The 27,958-nt window shown below is 39.9% G+C and overlaps 1 protein-coding gene across 2 annotated transcripts in view; it reads right to left on the bottom strand.

Moving 5' to 3' along the window:
• nrg2b (neuregulin 2b) overlaps nucleotides 1-27,958 on the bottom strand; it is a 52,436-nt gene that overhangs the window by 7,234 nt on the left and 17,244 nt on the right. Inside the window, exons 2-8 of one of the 2 annotated variants that reach the window (XM_044204295.1) lie at nucleotides 20,084-20,246; nucleotides 18,466-18,584; nucleotides 17,261-17,384; nucleotides 8,939-8,997; nucleotides 5,419-5,442; nucleotides 2,087-2,189; nucleotides 520-649 (exon numbers count right to left, since the gene is read on the bottom strand). In XM_044204295.1, coding sequence (XP_044060230.1) covers nucleotides 520-649; nucleotides 2,087-2,189; nucleotides 5,419-5,442; nucleotides 8,939-8,997; nucleotides 17,261-17,384; nucleotides 18,466-18,584; nucleotides 20,084-20,246 — 722 coding nt within the window. The remainder of the gene's footprint in view (nucleotides 1-519; nucleotides 650-2,086; nucleotides 2,190-5,418; nucleotides 5,443-8,938; nucleotides 8,998-17,260; nucleotides 17,385-18,465; nucleotides 18,585-20,083; nucleotides 20,247-27,958) is intronic. The other variant, XM_044204296.1, reaches the window with a different exon arrangement.

Here is a 27,958-nt window from a genome sequence, read left to right as displayed (position 1 = left end):
GAAGTCAGCCTGGAGATGACAAAATCTGACTTCTATGCCTATGTAGCTAATAGATAACTGTAAATTAATTACTATTGTTGTACTGTATTATTGTTATTGTTGGGTACCAGAAGCTAAAACAAAATCACAGATGCCAAAAATGGTACAGTTTGGCAACCGCATCCACTTTGGCTCCAACTGTATGCTTAACCAGCATCTCAAATAAAAAAAGCAATTATTATGAAACGTATCCCTCTTGCCACGAACAGACTAACTTTTCCTCGTTTTGACATTCAATCTGTCCAGTTAATTTTGCTGCATTTTAAAAACTAACTACGGTTACTTATGTATTTCTGCCTTGAGAGCAGCTCTGAGAAAATCTGGAGTCTGTCTGGAGTGGCCTGTTGTGGGTTTCTTCTCATCATGAAGAGTAGGGTCGTCAGGCGGTGACTTTACTTCCAGTCTGTCAGTTAAATCTGACCTAAGGATGAGGATGACCTGTATCTGCCTCTGCTGTGTGTTTCTACTGTTTGCACTCACGTCAACCATGGGGATCTCCTCGGGACCAGGCCCGGGGTGGTTGGGTCCGTTGGCCAGCATGCGGTTGGGCTGCTCTACACACTGATTCTGGTTCTGGTGTAGGTGACTGTGCATCTTCTTCCTCTGCTTCCTGGAGGGGCGGTGATGAAGGAACAATAAGTGATCTGGCAAAAGTGCTAAACTAGAGACTCCACCACATTTCAGAGGGAAATATTATACTTTTAACTCCACTACATTTATTTGACAGCTATAGTTACAAGAAAAAAACACATGATAATCTTATAAAATACAATACATTGTTAAAGTGTTTCCCAACCTTTTTGGCTTATGACCACGTACCAAAAAGCAAAGACTAGTTAAGGGGACTCTTGACGGATCGCTATGACCTGCAAGGCGAGGGTCATGTGACTGACAGCCGAGCTGCGGTTAGCGAGCTAATCTGCATCTAGCATGCATGCTAATATTATACTGATAACTTAAAGACCACACTGGCTGTGGGTTTAACAATGTTGTTAAATGAGTTGTTATTTAAATGTTTCAAATGTTAAAACATTTGAGCAGGAATTGATTATTGAAAATGATGTTTGTTTGTTCTTTTCGTTACAGTGGTATTGAGCCGTGTCCCCTTTATTATGTTATTTCTCCAGCCAGACATTTTTGCTGCTGGAAGTCTTTTGCTGGGAGTCTTACACATGAAAGGATATGAGGGAGAATTCTGTGAAGTATGGAACTTTAATACAGAAATAATATATTAATTATTATGGAGTGGATCATTAATTGTGGTTAAATTCTGTTACATAGAAGTATGTGTTTGTATGACTATTCATGAAATATATAATGTAATACTTTGGAGAGAGGTCTTTCAGTAGTTTGGGTGTCCCTTTTCAGATTTATTAAGTTTGAATCACAGTTTGTCAAAATTGATTAACAAAACTTTTCGTGTTTTTCCCGGTGAAGTACAGACAAGACAAGCTAGGCAAGGCTACCGATAACTAGCCTGGTGACGCCTTCTGCAGTCTCCGTTGGTCTCTTGACCCGCGCCTTGCAGGTCTTAGGGGCCTGTTGAGTCTCACGTGACTAGTTGGGGCTCCTTGTCACGTTTCAGGTGTCTATGAGTTGTTAGCAGTTCCACCAAAGAGACATTTCCCCTCTAAATTTCTCAGATGTTGACTGTTCGAGGTCTTAAGAGGTCAAATTCAAATCCAATATTTCTCAAAAAAGCAAGGATTAGAGAAAAGTGTAAAAAATTAAGATACCATTTGAGTAGCAGTAGCTTTTTTTTTTCTTCTTTTCTTTCTCAGTAATCATCTCAGATTTATCTTGTGTCTGTCACAGGGGACAAGTACTTTTGATAATTTAAGAACACTTTGCTGATAATTGTAATGGAGTATTTTTAGATTGTTTTGGTACATTTACTTAAGAAAAGGATCTGAATACTTCTTCCCCCACTGCTTTACAGCATGAAAAAAAGCAGCTTGTTACAAATGTTTCTTACAGTAGGTTAATTTGAAGGTTTGGGGCCTTTCATAAATGGGGAGGCATTTATCGTTTCTTCAAAAACACATACTTGGTTTTGCAGTAGGCCACCACACAAACGATGCCAACCACCAACAAGGCCACACAGATGCCTGTGATCGTCAGCACCCGCCTTTGGTAGAGTTCCTCAGCCTCTGTGGAAGGAAACGCACGCACATACAAACACAGACGTGTTCACATGCACGCACACATCCATGCATCGCAGACACACAGTCACAAAAACAGACAAGAATATGTGCGCGCGCACACACACACACACACACACACACACACACACACTGCATGAGCGCTACTCCACTGATAGTAACTACAGAAACAGGTTTCTCACTATTATCTGCTGCCATCCTATCCCCTGTGCTGTCTATAAAACATCTCCTGCTCTGTCATGTCACATGCCATTCAGTTTTAACTGTACTACAGTCATACAGTGCTATTAAAACACAGGGGTAATTCTACAAGCTCATAAATATTATGATGAAAAGCAGAGCTGTAAACCTACACCCTGACGTAGACTTCCTGCTGTCCCTATACAAGTGTATTTACAATGGCCATGGGGATGTAACGCTACAGATGGCACTGGAGGGGCTCTGAATGCATGCCTGTACGGATGAAATCAACAAAAGACAAGTCGCCCGGATGAAAAAATTAAATAATGTATTTTTTGTTCAGTGTTAACACCACAATGGGCTGAAAGTATAAAACTTTGGTATTCACAAAGCTCGCCATAACTACAACTGTTGTTAAAGTAACAAAAGTTAAAGTAAAAAAAGTTTCTATTTCATTTTGACATTAATTAGAAAGCAATGTATATGCTTTAATGAACAGGTAATGTTCTTGTACTCAGTATCAAGTCTGGCCATTCACAGAAGCCTATACAAGGCTTTTAGGTGACCCTGTGGCGGTCATACTGGAGGTCCTCTGACTTGGCTTTCTTCAACAGAATTTAACTGGTTTCCTCCAACTGTCAGCGAGGTTTTAATTTTTTGACAAAGCGATTCATCTCTAATCCTTGTTTTGTTTTTCTTTGTTTTTTTAATAAATTAGTAAGTTAATATCAGGCTGAAAAGCAGTGTTTTGCTACAAGCTCTGGTTGAAAGCTTCAAGCCTGTTTCACCTGTGACCACAGCCAGCATCACTGATGGGTGTGGTTGAATGTGGTCAGAAGTGTGCGCTGTTGCATCTGGAACCACACCCGACAGTGATGCCACAGGGTCCTGGAGTACACTTCTCCATCACTGCAGCAAGGTGAGAAATGAAACCACTGGAGGTCAGCAAAAACAAGTTAAAACCTAATCCCAATTTTAATCAAAGTTGTTTTAGTTTCCTGTCCTTAACCTTGAACTTAAATCAAAGTTCCTTGCAAAAATGTGACAATAACTAACTTTTTTTGGCTTGATGTTGGAGTGAAGTTGTCATAAAATGCATTACAATAACTAATCGTTGTCTTGGAGTTCTTCATTAATTAATCTTTTATGTAATCATTTCTAGGACTGTTTTGGCTTCAGATAACCTACTATATCACAGTCACCTACATTTGGAAACAAATATAAGATACCATACAAGACAATTAACTTTTCCTTATAAAGCTATTGAATTTACCTATAATTACATAAAGAAATAATTTTCAAGTAGCAAAAATTGGTATTTTTTTCATTATACATTTTACTATTTGCTCACTAACAATTCTGCAGACAACACCTCTGAGAGATTTGTCTACAAAGCCTTTTCAGGTGACAGAGTCGAGTTGGTTACAGCACTTTTATGTCATAGTGAGAACTTGCCTTTGAGAACATCTCTAGACAGATTTGGATCACATTACACTGCACCACATTCAATTCATTAAGTTCTAACAGGTTTGTGGTGATGCCATGTGAATACCATCTTGGTGTATCTAGGTTAATTCTGATTTCTGGGCCTGCTGTGGTGTAACACTGTGTCAGAACGGCAAGCGCGACGACACAATGACAGAGGGAGCAACAAACAGAACAGAACATGAGGGGAAGAGGGAGGGAATAAAAGGAGAAAAACTAAGTGGTGAGGAAGGAGGAGCAGGAGGAAACATGTAGACAAAGGGAGAGGAAGGGGGCAGAGAAGGGAGCAGGGGCGTGTCCAGGAGAAAGGCCCAGGGAGAAACTAGTCCCCAGAAACCAAAGACTGGCCTGACTTTGTCCCCTTATCTGCTAAGACTGGATTATAGAGGCCGTTGGATTGTTTGTTATGGCTGAATTAAAGTCACTGAAGACCAATCATTGATTTTCAATGTCATAAACCTTCTGAAACACAAATATTTGTTAGTTTCAAAGTGTCTTCTCAGTTCGGACTAAAACTGAAGCTGTCCACTTGACACAGTGACACCTATGAGCAATCAGTAGCTGAAAACTATCTGTCTATGTATCTAGCTGTGGTTCTTATGGAGGAAAGATAGTTGAAAATAAGGTAAAATATAGCAGAAAGCTGAATTTATTGATAGCATTTCTGAAATCAACTTGAAACAGGGGCATGTGAATCAAAAACTGTCCCCTTTACCTAATTCATCACCTCACCTTTCCCCCTCTCCCCTCCCTCAAAAAGCTCTAGACACACCACTGAAGGGGAAGGAAGGGGGGCGAGGGAGGGTTCTAAATAAAGGGCCTCTGTAGGGATTGAAAAGCCTATGAGAGCCTTGGCTCGGCATTGTGTGTGTGTCACAGGGTACTGATACAGAAAGGCAAAGGGTAATGGGAAGGCGAGCTCGCTGGCATAGTGGAGCCAACAGCAATCGTGATTTAGGACAGGCGAGCGCTTGACTCTGACACTGAGTCAATCAAGGGCAGAATAATAAGGACAGACTATGTGGTCAGGCCTTTTGCTCGCTTTTGGCAACGCTTTGCAAAAATACTCGCAGCTTGCATGTTTTTATTCGACAGGCTGCTGAAGCCAATATGCACATTGCCAAAGCCCAGGGGACGAGCCAGATACTTGTATTTATCGATGATGTGAAACATTCTCTGATTTTTGGACAAAGAAGGTAGCTTTTGCTCCGATATGATGTCCAGATAAACACAACTTGGATTTGTATAAGGCCCATTACATTGTGTTTTAATTTGCCTCTGCACTTTCTTTCATTAATGTATCCTTCCCAGTTAATTTGTCTCTTTCTCTAAAGTCTACTTTTCTAAATTTGTCAGAATGTAAGAAGAGTGCATGCAGAGAAGGGAGGTTACATGTCTTAAAAGCAGGTTAGTGGGCAGGAGAAAAAGAGGGAGAGGTTAAAGGGAGACCCAGTTGTTGGTTTTAGAAAGAAGATGGCACAATAATGTGTGACTGTGAGAGGATCTTGGCAAACCCTTTAAGCACAGCAAAATGAATAATAATGTTCCATACCCATAAATTCAATTCTGAGAAGCTCTGCCAGCGCAGAAAGTTGTCGTGGTAAAAGGAAAGAGACAGATAGGGTCAGGTGTAATGTTCACTTTGGAGCAGATATATTATTCAAGTCATGTCCTGTACACGCTGAACCAGGATATAAATTAATCAGTGCTGTCAGCCATGGCGATTGACATATGTACCGTCCAGTTACAGACAGACAACTCAGACAGCCTCAGCTCTGTGATCCCCAGAAATGACAAGAAAAAAACTTAACCAAACAAAATCAAAAGCGAAGGAAGAAAATGAACCAAAGGCAGAAGGAAAGAGAAGCCAACAGGCAGGAAAAGGCATGCAGAGACAGAAGGACAAAGACAGCAAGACAAGAAGCCACATCACTTACTGCTATATTTACTAGACCTCATTTCTGGAGTAAACAACATTGGACAAAAATCCAAAACAAAAGAAAAAAAAAACAAGACAAAAGGAAAAAAAACCCAAGAAAAACAAAAGATAAAAAAGCAGTGAGTTACTCTCCAACATAAAAACACAGTACAGTCGATGAGGCTGGCACAGCAAATGGGGTGGGTGCTGTAACTCATTTGACTAATGGCAATTGTGTGCCTTTGTACTGATTACAGCATACCTCTTGTATAGCACTTTGTCCCACTACTGCTGCGTACAGCTATTATAACCTTTCATATGATTTACAGAGAAATCATCTCAGCATTTGCAATTTTCCATGGCTTTGCATGCATTACTGGCCATAAGGAGAGATGCCCATTCAAAAGTCAGCCAATCTTCTGTCCACCCTAACCTTAACTACTCTACATTTTGAAAGTGCTTTATGTTCGTACCACTAGAAAACCAGGCAGTAACAAATCAACATGGATTTAAAACAGCAGCTTCAACTGACTGATTGAGCATCACAATGCAAAATAAAAGCACGTCACACAGACAGATTTCAGCATGTAGACAAGGCTTGATGATGGTATAAGCATAAATAAGCAGACATTACATATAATATGATATCTTAGGATGTAAAACCTGTTCTTGGTTTAATTGTGACTTTATTCAGTGTGGAAACCTCCACAACAGACAAACAGCAAAACAAGACAATATGGCGTGGAGCAACAGTGTTTAACCCCTGGAAACAAGAGGCATTTTAATCCCTCTGTTTTATCTCCCTGTGATTGCTGGGCCAGTAACAGGAGCATGACACAGCCAGTGGAGGGAGGAGCCGTTTTTACTGTATGACAGTAGCATGGCCAAACCTTCTGTGCAGTGTTAAATTTGTATGCACATGTCCTGGGATCACTGCTTATCATCTGATTGTACCAATACTGACTATAAGTGTTTCAGTGTCACTACCCATGCAATCACAGGAGAGTGACAAGGCATGCCCTATTTGCATCCCTATGATTTAATAGTTTGAAATTTTGGGAAATCTGCGTGTTTGCTGTCTTGCCGAGAGTTAGATGAGAAGATCGATACCACTCTTGTGTCTGTACAGTAAATATGAGGCTAGAGCCATGAGCCTAGCTTAGCATAAAGACTGGAAGCAGGGAGAAACAGCTAGCCTCGCTCTGTCACAAGGTAAAAAAACCCATCTGCCTACCAGCACCACTGGTTTCCAAGTAACCTCAGGCTAATAACAAGACAGGAAGTCACTGCTCCTGGCACATAACCTCCCGTGAAACCAAATCTTGTAGTTTTTACGTGGTAAATTAAAGCTAGGGTAGGTTATGTATTTCAGAAGCATTTTTGATATATTTGTTGAAATTCTCTTTACATCCTGACAGCAATCAATAAATCAAATGCTCTGGGGGAAAAAAAGATAAAAAATCCGGTATCTGTGGCTGCCACCTGCCTGTTTACCTACGCACTCTGCTTATGCATTCATTGCGCATGAAAATGTGTTTTGGGGGAGCAACTTTGGAGGGAGGTCTGAAGGGAGGGGGCTGAGATTTTTTCGGTTGGATACTTTCAAATCAGAAGTCTCTTGCTAGTTTCTCCAGCATTACCTACCCTAGCTTTAAACAAACTAGATATAACATGTTAATTAGAGAGCTTTAGAGGTGCTGGTAGGCGGCTTTTGTTATCTTTGACCAAAGCCAGGCTAGCTCTTTCCCCCATTTCCAGTTTTTATGCTAAGCCAAGCTAACTGTTTCCTGGCTGTTATTTCATATTCAACTTACTAACAAAAGTGAATACGTGTATTTCACAAAAACTGATGAGTAGCAAAACATGTGACACCTTTTTGAACATATTAGTCAACCCCAAAACATTTCAAGCAGCATTTAGCCACATGCCATAATGAGAGATTTTATCAGATGATCCATGGATGCTCAGGGTGAAAACAACAGGTTATCACATTCACCCCTGTGGGTTTTTTCCTAATCTCTTAGTTCAGGACAGATTCCACTGACATGATATCAAGAAACTCATCTTATATGAAAATCAATATCACAAAGGGACTGGCTCTCAGATAGATACAACCACGAGTGATGTTTTCAAATCTCATTACATTATGGCCTGAAATGTTGAACATATTGTAACTCTAAATCTCATTCACTTGCCAAATAATTTTGCTTAAATGATTTTGGACACACTGTAGCTTCTCGTAATGACTGGCAGCTGTTCAAAACAATGTCAGAAGGACTTCACATTGTTCTCCATCTAAAGCTTTCAATTGTCAGTCATTCTCCTACTCCAAAAAGTAAAATCAATGAAAGATTTTTCTCTTTGTTTGTAAGAGAGGCACAGCATAGAGTAATGAATTACAACCTTATATTAATAGTTTCTATCCACAAAGTTTAGCCTTGATGGGTTTTTTTTTTTAGGGTTTTTTTTTTACTGCTAGAAATCTAAGCAGCACCAATGGACCATCTGCAAAGAAAAGTGACAAAGTGTTCCAATAAAAGCAAATAACTTCAAACTCCTGTACTGCTTATTGTGATAATTCTGTCCCCTCTGTTTCTTTTTATGTAGTTCTCTGGATCAAGCTACAAATGTATTTAATGTGCAATTTACAGCTTAAAAATGTAAGAAGAGTAGATACAAAGTACAAATTTGGTGCTGATTGTTGAGCTGTCAATTCTGGGGCTTTTTTATGCAGCTTTCTAGGTCATGTCTCCAGTATGTGATGTGCTCTAAATAAGATTTCAAGCAGATGAACTAGTGTGAAAAATATCTTATGTGTAAATTATAAAATATCTCCATTGTTTGTTTCTGGCGACCAGAGGAGCACCACAGAGGAACCAGGGGAGACAGGCAGATGGAGGGGACACAGACACAGAGGCGTGCAAACTCACATTCACACACACACACACACACACACACACACACACACACACACACACACACACACACACAGATGTTAACTTACATGAAACATAAGAGCAGGTTTGCAAACACACATACACACACATACACACACACACACACACACACACACACACAGAGCGCTCCCTACATCCAACCCCATAGCATGCAGCATCTCAGTGAGAAGGAGACAGACAAGAGCAAATGGACATACTGTAGAAACCGGCCATGACGGAGTTTTGACAGCGGTCCCCCGTATAGTCATTGGGACACCTGATGGAGGGAAAACAAGACACAGAGGGGGGAAAGGGAGGTGCGGAGAGTTAAATATATAGAGGGAAGAGAGGGGTTAAAGCAGGAGGAAAGAGAGGAGGAGAAGTACACAAAGACAGATAGAAAGGAGGGGAAAAGAGAGAGGAAGGGAAGGAGGGAGACATAAGAGAGCAGAGAGATGAGGGGTTAGAAACAGCACAATCCACCAACTACAGAGAGAGACGACCTGCATACCGTGACATCACCGCCATCAATATGACATCACTGCTACAGTTAAGACATCATCACAGTCACGAGGGTCATGTGATGGTGGTGCAGGAAGTAGGAGGGGTCAAACATACAGTTGTTAACCTCCAACCCCTCTCACACACAAATACAGATGTACACAAGAACACACACACACACAAACACACTCACAATTGCCTTATAGGAGATTATGGACTCTCATTCATCGCATCCATTTCTTAACCCCTGACCAAACCCACAATGAAATAGAAAAGCAAAGCAAAGGAAAACTTTTAAGTAGATCTCATTTATAATGGACACCCATTATTTTGATGTCCATTATAAAATATGTCTGTAAAACTGTAAAACAGCAGACAAGGTCAATTTATACTGACCATGTCTGCTCCGTTTAATATTTATAAAACTTGCTGAGACTCAGGAAAGTGTTTTTGCACATGATATCATCTCAATGTAAAGTCTATGGTATGAGCCATCAGGAGCAGGGAGAGAGTAACAATGCACGTGTCGTAAGTCGCACACAGCAGAAGCAAAGTAAGAGAGAAAACTTTTCTGCTTTTATGCTGGCTGAGTAAATTATGTTCGAATGAATTGCCAGCCATTTCTTCATACAGTATTCAGTTCTCCTTAATACATGCATGTTCTCATGATGCCTTTATTTCAAAACAAGAGTCTGACATTATCCAAGAATAACAAATCAATCTAACTGACTTGTTGATTACCATTACAGTAACAAGATCATTTTCACTGAATAACATGTTAGTATATATATATATGTCAGTATATGTTAAGCAACGTGCGAAGAAGAAACGTGTTAGTAAACAGTTGCCTATTTACACATCCAGCAGATACAGAGCAACATTAGCATTCATTTAGAGTTGTGTTTCTGAGAACCTGATGAATGTAAGTCTAATATTCACACTTCTTTTAGTTCTGTTTTTGGTCTCCACCAACTCCTGAGAAAAATATCTGGCAAATTGCTAACTTTATCTTCATCTGCTGTTTGGTGCTGAGCAGGTAGCGTACAGAGCCTTTTCACTGAAAACAGCTACCTGCTTTTGTTGGAAGGCTGATGAGAGTTGTAAGAGTGAACCAAAACAATAAGGTTTCGGGCCATGAATCCTAAACAATGAGTTTAAAGGTGCAATGTGTAAGAACTGAAACTACTCTCCACCTGTCGAATTCATACTCCAAAAAATAGGGGGCAGCATATCACATATCAGGTCATAACTGCAGCTAACTGCCATTAGCTAGTTAGCTGTGTAGCTGACTCAGGGTCCTAGCACAGAAGCTTTGGACTGCCAGGAGGAGGAGGTTTTCAGTCCAGGGCTGGGGGGACGACGACACAGCAATGAGTGCTGGTGGGCGAATGGGCAGCCTCCCAGTGAACACGGCTGGACCGGGACAGATGGAGGCCAGTTTGACGACAGGGAATACAGTACGGGGGTGATTTACAGCGGCTCCGACTAGGACTCTGACTCCGGGGACGATGAAGACACAGCGGGTTCAGGCAGGGACAGGAGAGGCGTCAAGCGGGAAAGCAGCAAAAGGAAGGTCAGGCATCAGAGAGGCAGCGACAGCATGTAGAGCCAGAATATTTTTCATATCAAACGGACTATGAATCGGACTATCGCCTCTTGAGGTACTAAGTGGTATTACGAGACGGGACGGGCTAGCAGGTAGGCATGCTAACTTCAGTAGATATCGCTGCAACACAATACATAGACGTCTTTGACATAACGTAAAAACTGTTATTTCTTCATATTCTGTTGATAATTTTAGTTAATTTTTGAATGTTTTAAACCCTTAAATCTCTTAAATTCTTACACATTGCACCTTTAAAGAAACTGTAACGTTCTGTAGTGCTGAAGGGAAACTGCAGGTGTCAGGTGATAATTCTCTGTGGGTTTGTCACCACGAGCGACACCTCGTCACATCACACAGTCATTTGATCCACTGTTAATATAAAAATATTGATTGGAGCAGCTTTAATGCAGCTTTAAAATACTTAACATGAAGAATGTACTAAATTAATTATCTTACTAACATACCAAATGTGGATGGGATGTTGAATATGTAAACAAGCGTATTGTATCACTAGCTTCCTGGATATTTTCTGCTATGCTTATGACTTTATCTATACGATGCAGTGTAGAGTTATAGCTGTGGTTAATACTCCAAATAACACATAAGTAGTCAGAATGTCTTTGAATGTGCCTGGTGGAGGTCAATGTATTTTGAGGTCAAAGTTTAATGAAGCTGAAACTTTGGGTGCAGAAACCCAGAAGGAAATCAAAGAAGTGCCCTGTTTAGTCATGCACATGCAGTGTGTAATTTTGTGACTGGTGTGGAAGCCCATCACAAACTTTTAACAATAAAAAAAGGCCTTAAATGAACCCTGTAAACTAAGCCTTAAAGAATGAGGACTTGTCAAAATGACCTTCTAACAAATTAGGATGTGTAAAACTCAACTGGTTTTCACAAAAATAGAAATATAAGAGCGGCACACACACACACAGAGAGAGAGAGAGAGAGAGAGAGAGAGAGAGAGAGAGAGAGAGAGAGAGAGAGAGAGAGAGAGAGAGAGAGAGCCCTCCACAGGGTGTGAGCATGAAAATGGCTGGAAAAGGTTTTGGTATTTCTTGGGCATAAATAACTGCAACAGTTTACATGCAGCTGCAGAATGTGGTGTTTTGTTTCTGGATGGGTGGCGAGCTGTCAGCAATACCACGGGCTGAATGTGATTCATATTCTGGCATCAGCCATCAGACTCACAACACTGAAACTAACAAGTAGGCTCCTCACTGCATCACAGTAACTAGAAAATTGATACACATACATAATCTAAAATATTGGTATTTTTGATACTTTTGATGCCAAGTATTGATACTGCCATTCTTTTCGTTCTTATCAGTTTTTTAAATGAAACACTACAGGACCTCATTTCAACTGATGTCCTTGAGAAAATAAAAAAATCTTTTTGAGAAGAGTGCTTCAAATTCTAAAATGTCTTGTATTGTGCGTTATAATGGGTGTCATGGCTTTTACCCAGGCAGGCATAATTGATTTTTATCTTTTTATTGCTATAATTGATAGTAAATCAGCTTTTACTGCAGTCAAATGAAAAATAGGCATGTTATAGAAAATGGGATCCAACTGCAGTGCACATTACACTAGATGAATCACAACAATTGATGAACCACACTGTTATGATATCATGGGTGTGGCCCTATTACAGTCATTATAGGATAACAGACGCTCTCTGGCTCTACTTTATTACAGAGATTTAGTATCTGGTCAACAAATGTATCCAGCTTAAATGCAAGGACCTTCATCTTAACCGCATGCATATACTGTCTATATAACTGACTGGGTATCCTTTTCTCCTCTTTCTCACTAAAGAGACAACTTGCATTTTGAATCAATTACAGCAAAAACCCTCGGAAGAGCCCACTCAGCAATTTCCCATAGAGTTATAAATAGAGCAGAGAGAGAGAGAGAGACACTCGGAGCAGAAGCAGGCCTATGCCGGCAGAGCTTTTACTGTATATCATTTCTTTTCTCTTTCGCCTCTTCTCTTTCTCTCTCTGCTTCGCATTTCCCCTCTTCTCTCCACCCTTTCTTTATCTGCCCGTGTTTGATTTCCCTTTTTTCCCAACTGTACTGTTCTTTCAGCCCTGAGAACGAGCACAGAGGGGGGAAAAAGCCAGCACACTTTTTATTCCAAACATCTGAATGAAAGCAAAGTCTGTGATTAATTTTGTTATATTAATTATACAAAGGCTCATCAAATTTAAGAGAAAAAAAACACAGACAGCCGTGGACATTATGTTCAGACATCAATACTAGCCTGAACTCATGGCATTTGTAGATTAGATTAGATTAAATTAACTTTATTGATTCAAATGGGAAATTTGGCATTTTCAACCTATAGCTGGGAATACGTGGGCTAATGTTTTCTGCTGGCTGCCAGACTGGAGTTTACCAACAAAGTTCAGATTAATCAGAATCAGATCTATCTGCAACTCTACACAGAAAACTATAACATAGGTTGAAAGGAACATTGAGTAAGCAAGACACACCAAGCTTTCTCTGCCAACAGCTCGCCAGAGGGAATGTTTGTATGTTCTAATCTCCATTTAAACCTCCACACTCTGTTTTAGCCAGGGTGCCTTTCCGTGTGTGCTGTCCTCCACTTTAACCTACAGACTCCATTTTGCAGTACAGCATTACTTTCCCCTTCAGGGAAGAGGAGATTATACGTTTCCATGGTCGGCACAAAAGAGCTTGCAAATATCACCTCAAATTTCAGGTATATTAACAATTTTTTGCTGCCTGCCAGTGTCATGCAGTGCACTGATTTGCAGCTGCTGTGCAGAATCGTGAATGTCTTCGTGTGTGAGTGTGAGTGGGGGTCTACATATCTCTAAAGTGAACAAGCCGAGCAGACAGTCTGCAGACAGCGGTCTTATTTACATCCTGTTATCCACTGGCCCAAACAGACAGGCCAACAAAGGATGAAGAAGCTGAGAAGCTACAGTGACTCTCTGGAAACTGCTGGCTGTTGCTACCTTGCTAGCCTGCTATAGCTTCTTGAAATATGCAGTGTGTCTATATGTAGCACAATCATGCACAGAAGGTTGTACAATCCTGCACATTTTGTACCACTAAATTGCTATATACACAGCTCGTAATGTCTATATGCACCCTCTCCAACAAAGTTTTCTGCTTGTCAGCACCATGAAAAAAAATCCTGATTTATCCTTCAGCAATGACCGGAAGGTATATCAGATGAGAGAGAGATAGAGAGAAAGGCAGGGAGAGAGAGAGTGAAGAGGGGAAGCAAGGGATAGAAATATATATATATATATATATATATATATATATATAGAGAGAGAGAGAGAGAGAGAGAGAGAGATGAGAATGAAGAAACAAAGAAACAAAAAATGTACATCTGGAACAGACACCAAAGGATCTAAGGATGGATTTCCAGCAGATACATCCAATTGTACAGGAAGCATAACAACAAAGCTCTAGATCATGCACGACTATACACGCCATCTGTTATCCACGCTGTCAGGGGAAGTGTTTGTTACACATCTACAAAATGACCCAGTATGTATGGTAAGTTTGAACTGAAAGATTACAACCTCCAGTTTAGAAAATATATTTAAAAAATATATCGCAAAGTGGAAAACAAAGACTTTATAGGTTAGATAGGTTAGGTTAATATATGTACCATTTAATGTGTACCAAATAAAGGCAATGTTACCAGATAATTGCTAATATTATGCATGTTCCACCTCTAATACACTAGCATAAAAAAGCTACAAGTTACCTCTATGTTGAAGCCAGGATTTTACAGTTATACCACTGTGTCAACATGTTGGAAAATATTGACTTATTTTTACAAAATCAACAACTAATTATAATGTCATTATGCACCCTGTTTAATTGTGTAACTTTTGACATGTTCATATAAATAAATGACTGTAATAAGTTGATATAACACAGCAGTGATTCATCTAATAACCAGTTCGTGGAAATCTTTGCACTTGTTGTTCTAAACACCTACCAGTCTGGTAGCTCTTTCCTGGGAAAGATCCTCCCACTCACAGGAAGTGATGCATTTTATGTTAACAGTTTATTTCAAATAAACAGAAGAACAAGAACTAGATACTTAGCATGCAGTGGACCCTGTTAACCACCCCTGGTCTGTGTCAATGCAGAAATAGTTATGGTGTCCATACTACTACATTTCAGATCCAGCTTGCCATGAATGTGACTGAATAGTTTGTCAAGCAGCTCGTCTTGTCTCCTCCCTACGGGGACAACACAAAACACAACTAGTCACTAGAGAAAAGGAGAAAAAGAGGAAAAAAAGGGAAGACTAACGTTTGTCAGGCCTGAGCTGTATATGTCTTACTCACATTATCCCTGTACAGAAGCCAAGCTAAACATGTTCAGACTGAAAAAAAAAAATCACCCAGGCTGCTCTGTGTCTGTGTGGGGCGTCCATACGTGCGTCTGAGCTTCTGACATCCAAAAGTTGAGTGTCGGCTGCCAAACAACAAAGAAATTACATTGGGCATTGTTGGGATGATGTGGATTTGGTAGCTTCTTCCATTAAACGCATCAAACGAATCTCAAGTCTTGGAAGTCTGAGGTTAACACAGCGTGTGAACACACCGTAACATCAAGTGTCAGCTACACAATCACAGAGCAACCTGTAGCAGTTTATACCAAAGGTAGAGAGCAGGATAAGCATGATGCTTTGACATCAGTATATTGTAACAGTTGCGAGAACGTTGATGAATAAAGACCAATAAAATTACAGTACTATAGTCATATGTTTAGCAGCACCAGAGGGGGGCAACTTCAAAACAGATGGACAATGCATTAAATATCAAGTACCATATCCTGTTGCAGTTGTTTTTCAGTAAACATTGTCAGATGGTTGAGGCTTCAGCTTTGCGCAGTCTCACCGCTGACAAGCAGTTTTGTTATTTAGTTGGCTTCCCCACGATCCTCTGCATACTGTCAACTTTACAACTGTGAGCAGAGTAAAGATAAATCTATGGCCGACAATCCAGTAGTAAACTGGTTACACCATATTTGGACTTTTCACTGATAATAATCGAATCATTAGTGTCAACAGATTAGCAGTTTTAGTTTAATTAATGCTAATATCAACAATCAGTTGATATTGTTTGACTATTACCTGAATGTTACAGTTAAAGTACAGTTAATACTTGCAGCCAGCTATTAGGGATTAGCAATATTGTGATTATGGTTGCTAAGTAACTGGCATAGTGATGAGTATAACTGTGACAATGAATACGTTCATAAAATGTAGGCTAACACAGAGTTAACTGTGCAGCCTCACTGATGGTTGAATAAGTTGAAAAATAAATATTCATAACAGACCGAATCACTGTACATTTTTGAAGTATTAGAATCTGTCTCCCCTGCACGCTTCGTGGTTACGTGCCAACAGAGTGACTGACAACAGAGACAGCAGTTAATATACTTTGTCAGTGGGACCTCCTCTTTAACTTTTCATACCTGTGAAGTTCTTCTGAGCAATACTGTGCACTGCAGGAGGCTTCTCTTTGCTACATGGTAAGCAAAAGTAGAATCAACTGCCATGTTACACACAAGTTAACCTGCTTGCTAACCTAGCATAAACCAAGGAGACAAAGGTCTGCTATGCTGTCTGATGGAACATAAAACAGGTTTTTTTTATTGCTGAGAACTATATATATTATTGACCATAACATCAATAGACTTGCCCCACATCGTTTCCATTGGGTTCTACTAGCATGTTGCTAACAGGTGGAACTCACGTCACCAGTTTTGCTGTAATTTGCATCTAATCTAAAATTGTTTGGGCTCATTATCTTAACTGTTGATCGAATAAAGACAAATGGTAAAGAAATGTACTTGTGTTTATTTTGAACATTAAAAGAATTTGTAAAAATCTGATTTTGTAAATATCATTTGTAATGCAAACACACCATAGTTTAACTGTTACATTTTTTTTTTAATACCTTTGCATTTCTTCCCATTTTTTCATGACTTTCTGTTACCAGAAGCCTTTTCTGAGGTGTTGCTGTCACAAGCAAACCTCACTCACTGTAAACTAAAGTGATCCGCTTGGAGTAAAATACAACAAATGTTTAATGCATGCGGACATAATGTCCAAGTCAAGATCTGTTTAAGCCATCTGCTCTGTGCAAAAAAAAAACCCATTTCTTCTGTGACAATTGGTAAAAACTGTAAACAACAAGCCTTAGACATAGTGCATAGTGAGTGGCTAGGTGGGCTGCAGGTGCATGTATGTGGGGAGGGTACAACCAGGGAACAGAAGACAAGGTAGTGCAGTGACTAGCGACACAGTGTCCGAGACCAGAGAGACAGAGAGAGGCAGACAGAAAGAGAGAGGGAGGGAGGAGAGACGGGGGGAGCGACTACACAGTGATGACTGAGGGGACGGGAGCCGACTGAGCAACCAACTTACTTGCAGGACAGCTGGTTAATACCATGTATGAAGTAACAGTCTCCTCCGTTGACGCAGTAGGCCTTCTCTGAGTCGTTGCAGCGCCTCGCATGACTCACACCTGGAGACGGGCTGGTGGTGGTCACTACGAGGAGGACAGTCAGACAGCAAACACATGCAAAAAATGCTGTCACCTCTTTGTTAAAATAACAAGGTGTTCAAATTTTATGGCAGCCGTAGTACTACATATCATACTGCACTATGCCACATACCTTTCATACCTCTTTTGTGAATTTCAAAGAGCTTAGTGTGACATATCTATCTACTTTTTGGGCAGGCATCAGTCACTTTCCTGCACTCGCTGCAGCTCTCCAGCTCACAGCTGCTGGTTTTGTGAGTGGAAAGAGCCAGGTTCAGTCGGATACACGTTCCCCCACCCCCAACACACTTCTGTCTTCTTCCTTCCGAACTTGAGAGATATATTTAGGTATATTTATGAGTAATATAATACATTATTTTGTTTTCTCTCATTTCTGTTTTGTAACTGCTTGGTTCTCCCTAGACAGATTTCCACAGCATGTCAAATAGTCTGATACAAAGAAACAAAAGCTGGACAATAATGATATACTGACACTACACTCACTGATCTTGACAGATACTATATGGTGACGCAGGCCACGTAACACACCACAGTTTGACCACAGTCGACAAATTAAGTTTGATATTAAACAGCTTTTATAATAAACACATGCAATTCTATTCTATTCTAACCCTTTTATTCTGAAAAACAGCGCCATAGGTGTGTTGTCAAATTTTTGTGGGAAGGTGAAGTTGCTAACAGAATAATAGCTGTCGTATTTTTGTTAAACATACACGGTGATGAAATTTTACTATCCAGTACAAGAGTACATACCCATTGCTCAATGGACAGAAACTCCAGTAAGTTTTAAGTTTTCAGTGAGAGAGATGAAAGAAACTTTATGAAAAAATACATGTAGGAGGCTTGAAGAACAAAGCATATAAGAAGGGCATTTATATTGATATGCTATAATATTTAAAAGCGTTTTTGTTAGAATCTAGATAGATAGATAGATAGATAGATAGATAGATAGATAGATAGATAGATAGATAGATAGATAGATAGATAGATAGATAGATAGATAGATAGATAGATAGATAGATAGAAAGATAGATCGATAGATAGAGACTGATGTATTGTTGCTCACAGATCTGCACGCTGATTATACTCGTAGTGTTTTCTTGTCCTAGTGAGTTTTCAGCCACACAGGTGTAGTTGCCAGAGTCTTCCACACGGACACGACTGATCTGCACCTTTGAGTTTTTTCTTCAGTGAAGGGGAAAGAGAGGCAGAGACAGATGAGGGAAAGAGAGGCAGAGACAGATGAGGGAAAGAGAGAGCGTGATATAGAGCACATAAAAAAGACTGTCAGTTATTGTTTCAAAAAAGCAGTAGACTCATCTTTGACTGGATGAGAAATTTAATTCTTGTTTCCAGCCCAGACACGCAATAAACGACGGATCATTATATACAAATGTTCACAGTGAGTGGTCAGCAAAGCTAATAGACAATAATTAAGTTCAAACCAGAACCAGGCTAGACCTGATCTTTACAGGATTACAGGAACTGATCACAAGAAATGGCACTGTACTCCCTTAAAATGCTGTAACTGAACTGAAAACACAAACCACAGGACAGATACTTAAAAGTAGGTGATAACTCAAAATTCAGTTTAAATGAGAAATTACATTTAATGACGTTCAATCAGAGCATAAAGTGAAACACAAACTTAATATCGCTATACAACAGCGATTAAGGGGGTGTCGTTCATAAGTGTGTTTAAGTGCAAAGTAAGTTATGATTGCACTCTCTGAAGTAACACAGAGCAATATATAACTTTAAATGAGCGTTTAAGTGGATGAAATGATTGATTGAAAATTCTGAACAGGTGAAAGAGTGACCTGTAAGTATACCAGGTGAATAATTTGTGTCTGTGTGATGTAACGAATGCAACAAAAATAGGACAACGCCTGATAATATTGCTTTGGAAGATGTGTTGATATGATTGGAACAGTGTCACAGAGGTACAAAATCAAAGCCAGACAGATTTCACTGTGCACATAAAAGGATCGGTTCAGATTTTTCCAAGTCTATCTTAATACAACATTCAATGTACGTATGTAATGTATATTGAAATAGTTGTGGATCATTGTATTCATTCCTCCTCTCCGTACTGGCCGTGAAGCAATCCCTGTAAGAAATGGGGCACAAAATACATAGTCCATGTATAGTACAAAAGAACATTGTAAAGTTCAGCTAAAGCTCATATGAGGCTTCAGTAGTCTGAGTTAGCCGCACGGAGTGTATCTCTTCATCCTGTCACATGTAGCTATTCTTAATGTTTTGTCCCAGCAACAAACCTACATGCAACTACCAGGACGTATCCCTCCGCCATGTCTCAGTAAGGGAACAGTGTCCAGGGAAACTAAAAACATGGGAATTTCATTTTGAAAATATGGTCATGTAGGTGTTGTATTATGATGGAAATCTGAACCTATACTTAAACTTTCATGCTCCTTTATTGTCTGTGATGATAAATGAAATGAAACGGAAATGGCAGTGAAGTGAAAGTCCAATTTTCTACTCATAATAATCACAGTTTGGGTGAAGGGTGAAGTTTCCCAGTGCCTTGAAACAGAGCTGCATGCCAGGAGCCATTGTAATATGTACACCACGTGTTTGATGGAAGCAGGCATTTTCAAACTTCTTGGAGCATAAGTGTGGAGTATGAATATTAAGAAAAATATCCAATCTGACAGACTCACTTGTTGGTCTTTATTTTGAGGTCTCTGCCTTTCTGAAGCTCATGTCCATCTTTGTACCAGCGGAAGGAAGGGCTGGGATTCCCCGACGCCTCGCACTTTAAGTACAGCTTGTCCCCTTCCATCAGAGACTGGCCTCGCATCAGCCGAAGCTTAGGAGCAGAGGCTGGACAGAGAGAGAGAGAGACACAGAGGGAGCGACAGAGAGGGAGAGAGGGGACAAGAGAAAGGGAGCAGAGAAAGAAAATCAAAGTTTGCATTATTGAAATTAACTGCAGACATTCAATTAGTCTATCCATTTAATTGTGAGAGTGTCTGTCTGTGTGTGTGTGTGTGTGTGTGTGTCTTTGTGTATATGTGTCTGTGACTCTGCGTGTGTGTTTATGTGTGTGGCTGATCTGTTAGCGAGGGTTCAGATGTTGGGGTCAAAACCTGAGGCAACAGGTCGGAGTTCACATGAGAGATGGCTAAAGAATGGAGGAAAATCGATGATACAACACGCAAACACTCTACACAAGCACTTGGGTATGGTCTGAATCCTGAAAAGTGAAGACAAACTGAAAGCTTGTAGAGAAAAAAAATCTTTCTTCAGAAACTCTGCAGTAGATTTTCACTATGGAGCAATGTGGTGGGTTTACGCATGTGTGTGCGTGCGTGCATGTGCGTGCGTGCATGTGTTTCATCAGTCTCAGGAGAGTTTCACTCTCTCTCTTCTCTGCTTAAAAACTACAACAGACTGCATCACTGACACCAGCGCAGGCAACACAAGCACACAGAAGCTAAAGCAAAGAGACAACTCAGCAGCATCTAGTACCATTTATACACACGCACACACACACAGCCAATGAAGCACCAGGTGTATTTTACACACATATCTGTGTGCACAAACCGTGGGTCTAACACATGCGTGGGCCTGCATACACACACACACACACACACACACACACACACACACACACACACACACACAGTGTTTAAGTGATAGGACATGCTTGATCAACTGTGAGGAAACTGTACAGGCCCACAGCTCCTCACAGCTCTGCTGCATCCTTCCATTTACTCCTCAGTAGATACTGTAGATGTTGAGCTTCAAACAAGACACTCTAGGTCTGCGCGTTTCTCGGAAATCTTGTGCATTTTACACAACATACTGAATATCGCGTGTCGCTTATCCCATGAAAACCTCCAGTTTTAGTTATGTTTTAATTTTAGTAGGTGGACTCCACGGTCCTCTATGTCTTCCTCTCATACAGAATACATAAGACATTGTTTAGGATTTCACAGCAAGAAGTGATTATGATGAATGGTCTAAGTGCTAAATTCATCCCAGATTGCTGGATTTTGCCAAAGTGTCTGCATTTTTAAAATAATTTTAAAAAAATTATATTATGGCCTTTTGCTTTTATTGGATAGTTTTGACAGCAGGAAACATTTGGTGGAGAAACATGTGGATGACCGGGTACAAAGGTTCCCATCCTGTCTTGGTACAGCTGTACCATTCCTAGTGTTTCTGTCTGTCCCCTATTGGTTCTCCTCCTGTGTGTATGTGTGTGTGTGTATGCTGCGGGGTGCGGCCTCCGAGAAAACTGCCAATCAGCAGCTGACACACCTGCTACCCATCTACTGCTGCTCACCTGTTCACCATCCACAATCACACCTGACAGTATATCTACCCAGCTCTTCTCACCAGTCTTTGCCAGATCGTCCGTTTACCTTAGTGGTATAAAGCCTTGGCTCTTGACGACCCTTCTGCGCTATTACCTGCATGTTATCAGAATGCCTGATTTAACTCTTTGACTCCCTGTACACAGGTTCGCTCGTGTCACCTACCTCCAAGTTGCCCATTGGCTTTCCAGGAGGACTTCACTACATTTCTCACCTGCCTTTCCTCAGACCGCTGTTCCTGCCACAGCCTGCATGCTCTCCTCAGCCTCGTGTCGGTCCGCTGTCTGCTTCCAGTCTACCGGCTTCCAGTGTTACCTCTTAATAAACGGAACCTACTACTGCACTTTCACTGTCCTAGTTGTGCTTTTGGGTCCAGCCCGGTATACCATAACACATCTAGACTTGAACTGAGGACATGGCAGCTGTACATCTTGTCTGCTGGGCTACTAACCTGGGTCTAGACCTCTGAATTACAGCCCACGTCTAAGGTATTTTCAGTGATTCAAATAGGTCTGGTGTTGTGGTCACTGATGGCTGTTTTCTTGGTTGGAAATACAACCAACCAATCAGACCTTGTTTGATGGGATTTTCTCCTGTTCCAGAGCCAGAAAAATGACAGTATGATGGGATAGGCGTGGCCATTCAGGTTGCTGTAATTCGACTTTTAAAAGTTCTTACTGTTACATATGTCTTTGGTCTGCATGACAAACATTAAATTAACCGCTCTTTACACAAAAAATAAAGTTAACTGATCCTAGCAGCCACAACAGCACTCTGTCGATAGGTTGGATACGACAGTCACTATAGCTAGGGGAAAAATAAGCCACCTCCTAAAAAAGCAGACACAATGTCTGATTGAATTAATCAGTTTAAAACAAATGGCAATACAGTCCGTTTACCAGGTTACTGGGCCATCCCAACGCCCCAGCTTTAGTTAAAGGCAAGGATGGTAATTTTCTTTTTTCTTGCTGTCAAATCCCATGAAAATACCAAAACCAACAATTAATTTATCTTACTAACAAATATTGTAGCCAAAGCCTGATATATCTTATTCCTATGTACCACAGACCTCCATTTTTGTACAAAAACCATCAAAAACACATCAGTCAGCCGTGTGACATGTTCCTTCATTACAATGAACACATACACTGTAGTTTATTTTGACTCAATCCCACATATAGTATTAATCCGCCACTAAAAATAGTCCCCACAAATGCACTCCTGTTTGTGTAGCATTTGCTAAAAACTACAGTGCCCAGCTATTTCAGGAAATCACAGAGCCTTTTTAAAAAACGAAGCTATGTATTTGTGACCTGCTTTTACATCTGCAGTAAGGACAAATATGCTTTGGGCCGAGTACCACAGACAGGGTAGGGAAGTCAGAATGTATTGAGAGATGGACTAATGCATTGCTGGTTTTGGTCTTTTCAGGGGATTTATTCACAGTCACAAAAATATACATTAACACCAGCCTTATGCTTAAATCACACAACTGGGCGTTAATGGGGAGGGGGGACACACAAACTCAGAATGGAGGTAAAAAGGAGAACCTCTATGAAGTACCATCCAAACAGCTTGCAGTTATGTAAGTAGGATTTAAGTAGGATTTTTAGACTCACAACAGAACATGCAGCACATCTTTAAATCCAGTTCTCACATTTTGTGAGATTTAGTCTTGTCACGGACTTGACACATACTGTTGATGTATAATTCCACGCCACACCAAAGTAAATCATCTCAACATCACCAGATGCTGTCTCTCTCTCTCCATGGCTCCTGGCTTGTAATGAGTTATGCTGAAGAACAGTACTGAGTGTCACTGTCATCATATATTTTTTGGAATAATTTGCCTGCTATTTTGGTCATTTCTGCTCCAGATGCCACAGTCTCAGTTAAGGCTAGATGTACTGTTGAATCGTGACTTGACTCAACTAGACTTGGTCTATTTATTATGTTGACTGATGAAACCAAACAAAGAAAAATGTGAGAGCGCTTCTTTTTCCAGGCCAGATGCAGATGAGACACAGCAGTGGGCTTTGTCCGATCATTTCTGTAACTTTCCAAAACCGGCATTCACACTCACTTCACAGCGCGATTGGCCAGGTATGCAGAGGTGATAACCAAGTACAACACTATGAATGTTCCAGGAGAGACTGTCTGAAAATGTGCACCATTACCCCATATTTAAACTATATTGTGTCTCCCCCCCTCTGTATGACAGCCGGCTTTTCATCCCGCCTTCAAGTGTAGCCAAATACTTTTGCCTTCCGATGTTCAGACAACACATGAACTACTTCTTTTTGAGTATAACTCGACCCTTATACTTCCTTATACCCTTAAATCACATATGATAGGTCATATGTATAGTAATTCCCACATAGCGTGAATGCAGCATTAAACCTATCAAGCTGAGCCTTTTCTAGGCCCTACTTCAGAAGGACAGCACTAACTGGAAGTCATTACAGGAAACATTCTGCGTGTAGCTCACATTTAAAACAAGGATGAGTTACCAGGAACCTTTATTATTCTGGCGATAATGCATAAAGTCCGAATTCACCAGGTTACTCCAGTCATGACAAATGGCTTTTCATAGGAAAATGAGCAGACTCCTTGCTGTTTTCATCCAGCATTTTGCTATGGATATTTTGCAGGGGAGACAATGAGGAAATCATGGGAACTGTAATCTAATAGCAATGTACCATATGTAGGAAAGTGATGCAATTTCATTGTGGGAGGGGCAACTTTAGGCCAATTCCAGCAGTACAGATTTGACATTTAGACTCACAATGACAAAATACCTCTGAGAATAATAATCTTTGTTTGTATTGCACTTTTCAAATGCAAGTTACAAAGTGCTTCACATTCAGTAAATACATTAGAAATAATCAACAGTAAATTAACTAGTAATGCCACCAAACAAAAGAGAAAATATAACAAAGGGACACAAAGAACACAGTAGAGTCAAATACATGCATAAAAAGTCTTGCAAAGATATTGATTCAGCTTTCCTTTCAGAAAACACTTCAACATCATTGGTAAAAACACATGATTTCAAAGTCTGAATGAGTCAAGGTGTTGCACTATAAACTTACTCTACACAAACTACAGTTAACATGTTTGTATCATTTCAAGAAACATGAAGCACAACTGATAACAACCAGACAGAAATGATAGTCCGAAACCATTTAAAATATGTGTGGGAGAAAGGGAGTGAGGTGTTGAAATTTAGGTCTTCGCAGATTGAATATTTTTCTAAAGCTTGGCAAAATACACACACGAGTGGGAGGTTAAGATACACAGAAAGAGAAGGAGAGGACAGCCAGTTTGTCCATACATCCAGTGTTAAATAACAGTCAATCCTTCTGTCAATCTATTAATCAATCCCTCCAAACTACCTCAAGTGGTCAATTCAATCCCATTTGCAGGAGCACTACACAGCTGCTGTTCCCACTGTGTGCCCAGAACTCCGCAAGATGCCCACCTTGAAGGAATAACGTCTTCAGATCCTCTTTAACTGTATATATATCATCAGTCTGTGTTCATCAGCACATTTTGTGATAAAGTGTTGAAATGTATCTTTATACTCTTTGGCAGATTTCCTTTTGACAATTCCCAAACAAATGCCCAAACTCCTGGCACTGGGCTGCTGATTTTTACATGGAAGTGAAGAGAGTGATAGTGACAACATAATAAGAGCAGGGGTACAACATAATGAGTCCAGAGAGAAGAACTAAGCTATTAAACTCTATTGTACCTGCTGGAAATACTTTGACATGTTATGTGTCATCTACATTTTGCCATGAAGCAAATTCAACCCTGTCTACTAGAAATTATGTTTATATACTACTAATTTGCAACAGAAAGTATATTTTGAGCGAAACGTCATGCTGCTCAAATTCCGTTTTTTTTTAATGTAATGAGGAAACGTTTTTAATAAATATAGGTGCAAAATCGCCAAATGTTCCTACCAAACACATCTGCAAATATTGATTGACAACATATTTCATTTCCTGTCAATATTCGCTTTTGCAACACAATATCCGCTCTTAGCAACTAAAGCATGATTAATATTTTAAGGGTTAGGTTTAAGCACTCAGAGCACTTGGTTAAGGTTAGGAAAAGATCGTTGACTTAATCGCTGAAATACTGAAAAAGTCAACGCTGTATTGAGGCACAAGACGGGACGTGTTTACTTTTTCTATATTCAACCAAAACCACAATCTTTCCTCCACCTTAACCAAAGTTTTTAGAAGCCTAAGTCTAACCTCACGCAAGTCTCGGGTGTCAAATTCATGTGCTTTGGACACCAACCACCCATCCTGAACACCTCCACGTGACTTCTGTGCTGTACAAGAACATGACACATCCTCAACTGGAAAAAACCTCGCCAGTGAACATAATCAAGGCAGCAATTACGTTTCATAATGAAAGGTAACTGTCAAAGTAAATTAGTATAAATGTAATTTCTAGGCGAAAGGTTTGGAGCAGGAGAGCCACAGATAATTCAGTAGAGAGAAAGGAAGAGAAAATGATTATGTTTTGTTTTTCCCAGGTCCAACATAGTAAGTCGAGAGAGAACTAAAACCTGACATTCACTGTCGATGTTTTAGGAAGCTAAAATATTTCCTGCTATTAAACTCTATTGTAATACAAGAAGTACCCGCACACTGGAATTACAGCTCCCTTTAATTTCATTTGCGACAGTTTGACCAACAACATGTCTTCCTCAGGCAAATACCCACAGGATGGAAATGAGGGATATATATAGCAAAATGACCAGTGACATCATAATCATCTAATCAACTCTATTGTACCTGCTGTAAATACATATTATAATGTCATCTACGTTTTACCAAGAAGCTAATTAGACCAACCAAAATGGGTTTTTTTCAGGTGGACTTGTGTTCAACTAATGTTAAAGTAAGCCTTAAAATACATACTTTTTCTTAAAACATTTTGCCAGTTGGATGTGATAATTCCATTTGTTTCCGATGCAAATTCACTTTCTAGAAACCAACTTGCCTAATAAGGCAAATAATTCTACTAGTATTCAAGGAAATACTTGAAACAAGATGGTTTGCATTGGAATAAGTGACATTATTTTACTCCAATGGCACATATATTAACATACCTGTTTCAAGAAAAATAAAACTTCTAGACTATATTTTTAAGATGGACACAGCAGCTCCACGTAACAGCCACCCAGATGAGACTCATCACCTGGTGAGACTAAGGTGAGACTGTCAGGCTTTTATGCAGTTAAGTGTGGAAATGAGTGGTGAAAGTCAGCCTGAAGCAGCTGTGAGTGGTGAACCTGGTTACAAATGAGCTCTTCCCTCTCTGGGACGCTCTCCTCAGGCAACATGGAAGTTTTGTCAGCCTGGGAATGTTAGCTGAAAACCAGAAGGAAATTACCCTTCATGGATGTGACATCCACATTTCATGGGTGCGACAGTGTCGGATTGGTTGAATCGCTACAAATTCCCACTCCAATTTTAACGAATTTTTAACATCTCACATAATACTTCAAGTCACTTTAGGTATTCAAACATCCTTGTGAGTTTGTCCTTTCAAAATACCTGAAGATGTTCCTGCATGTGTATGTGTGTTTATTGTAGTTATTTTAATCAGACATCAAAATGACTACATCATCATCATCATCAAAGACCTTCTACTCTAATGCCCAAGTGCATTCATTTCAAACTAAATTCAAAGATGATTGATCAATACAGACCTTCACTGATCTTATTTTAGATGTGATGATTAATTCATAAATGACAGGTAGATTCTTAGATGGGTTTATTTTTAATGGTTGAATCTTTAATTACAGTTACTCATAGATTTAAAAAGCTGTAAAATATGACAACCTTGCTGCACACTCTACTGTTGCTGCTTGTTCCAAAACCAAATCACAAATGCTGAGGAGGAGGAATTTACTCTGAAGGGTTCTCCATTAAGTCTTAAAACCACTCTGGCAATGCCAGAAACACATTAACACCTATAGGATACATTAGGATGTTGAACAGATGATGTTTTAAATAAGTAATTCAATTGATATTTCCATCTTGCTTCATTGACTAGACCTTCATTTTCACTGCATTAATTACCAAAAACACATGTAAGCAGCACAAGGATCCCACTAAAGGGCAAACAATTAGACTCTGAGTGCGCATAAAACACAACATCTTGTAAACATCTGAGACTCCTACTTTA

The sequence above is a fragment of the Siniperca chuatsi genome, linkage group LG8, assembly GCF_020085105.1.
Source record: "Siniperca chuatsi isolate FFG_IHB_CAS linkage group LG8, ASM2008510v1, whole genome shotgun sequence".
NCBI lineage: Eukaryota > Metazoa > Chordata > Actinopteri > Centrarchiformes > Sinipercidae > Siniperca > Siniperca chuatsi.
This window is presented reverse-complemented; position numbering and strand designations above follow the sequence as displayed.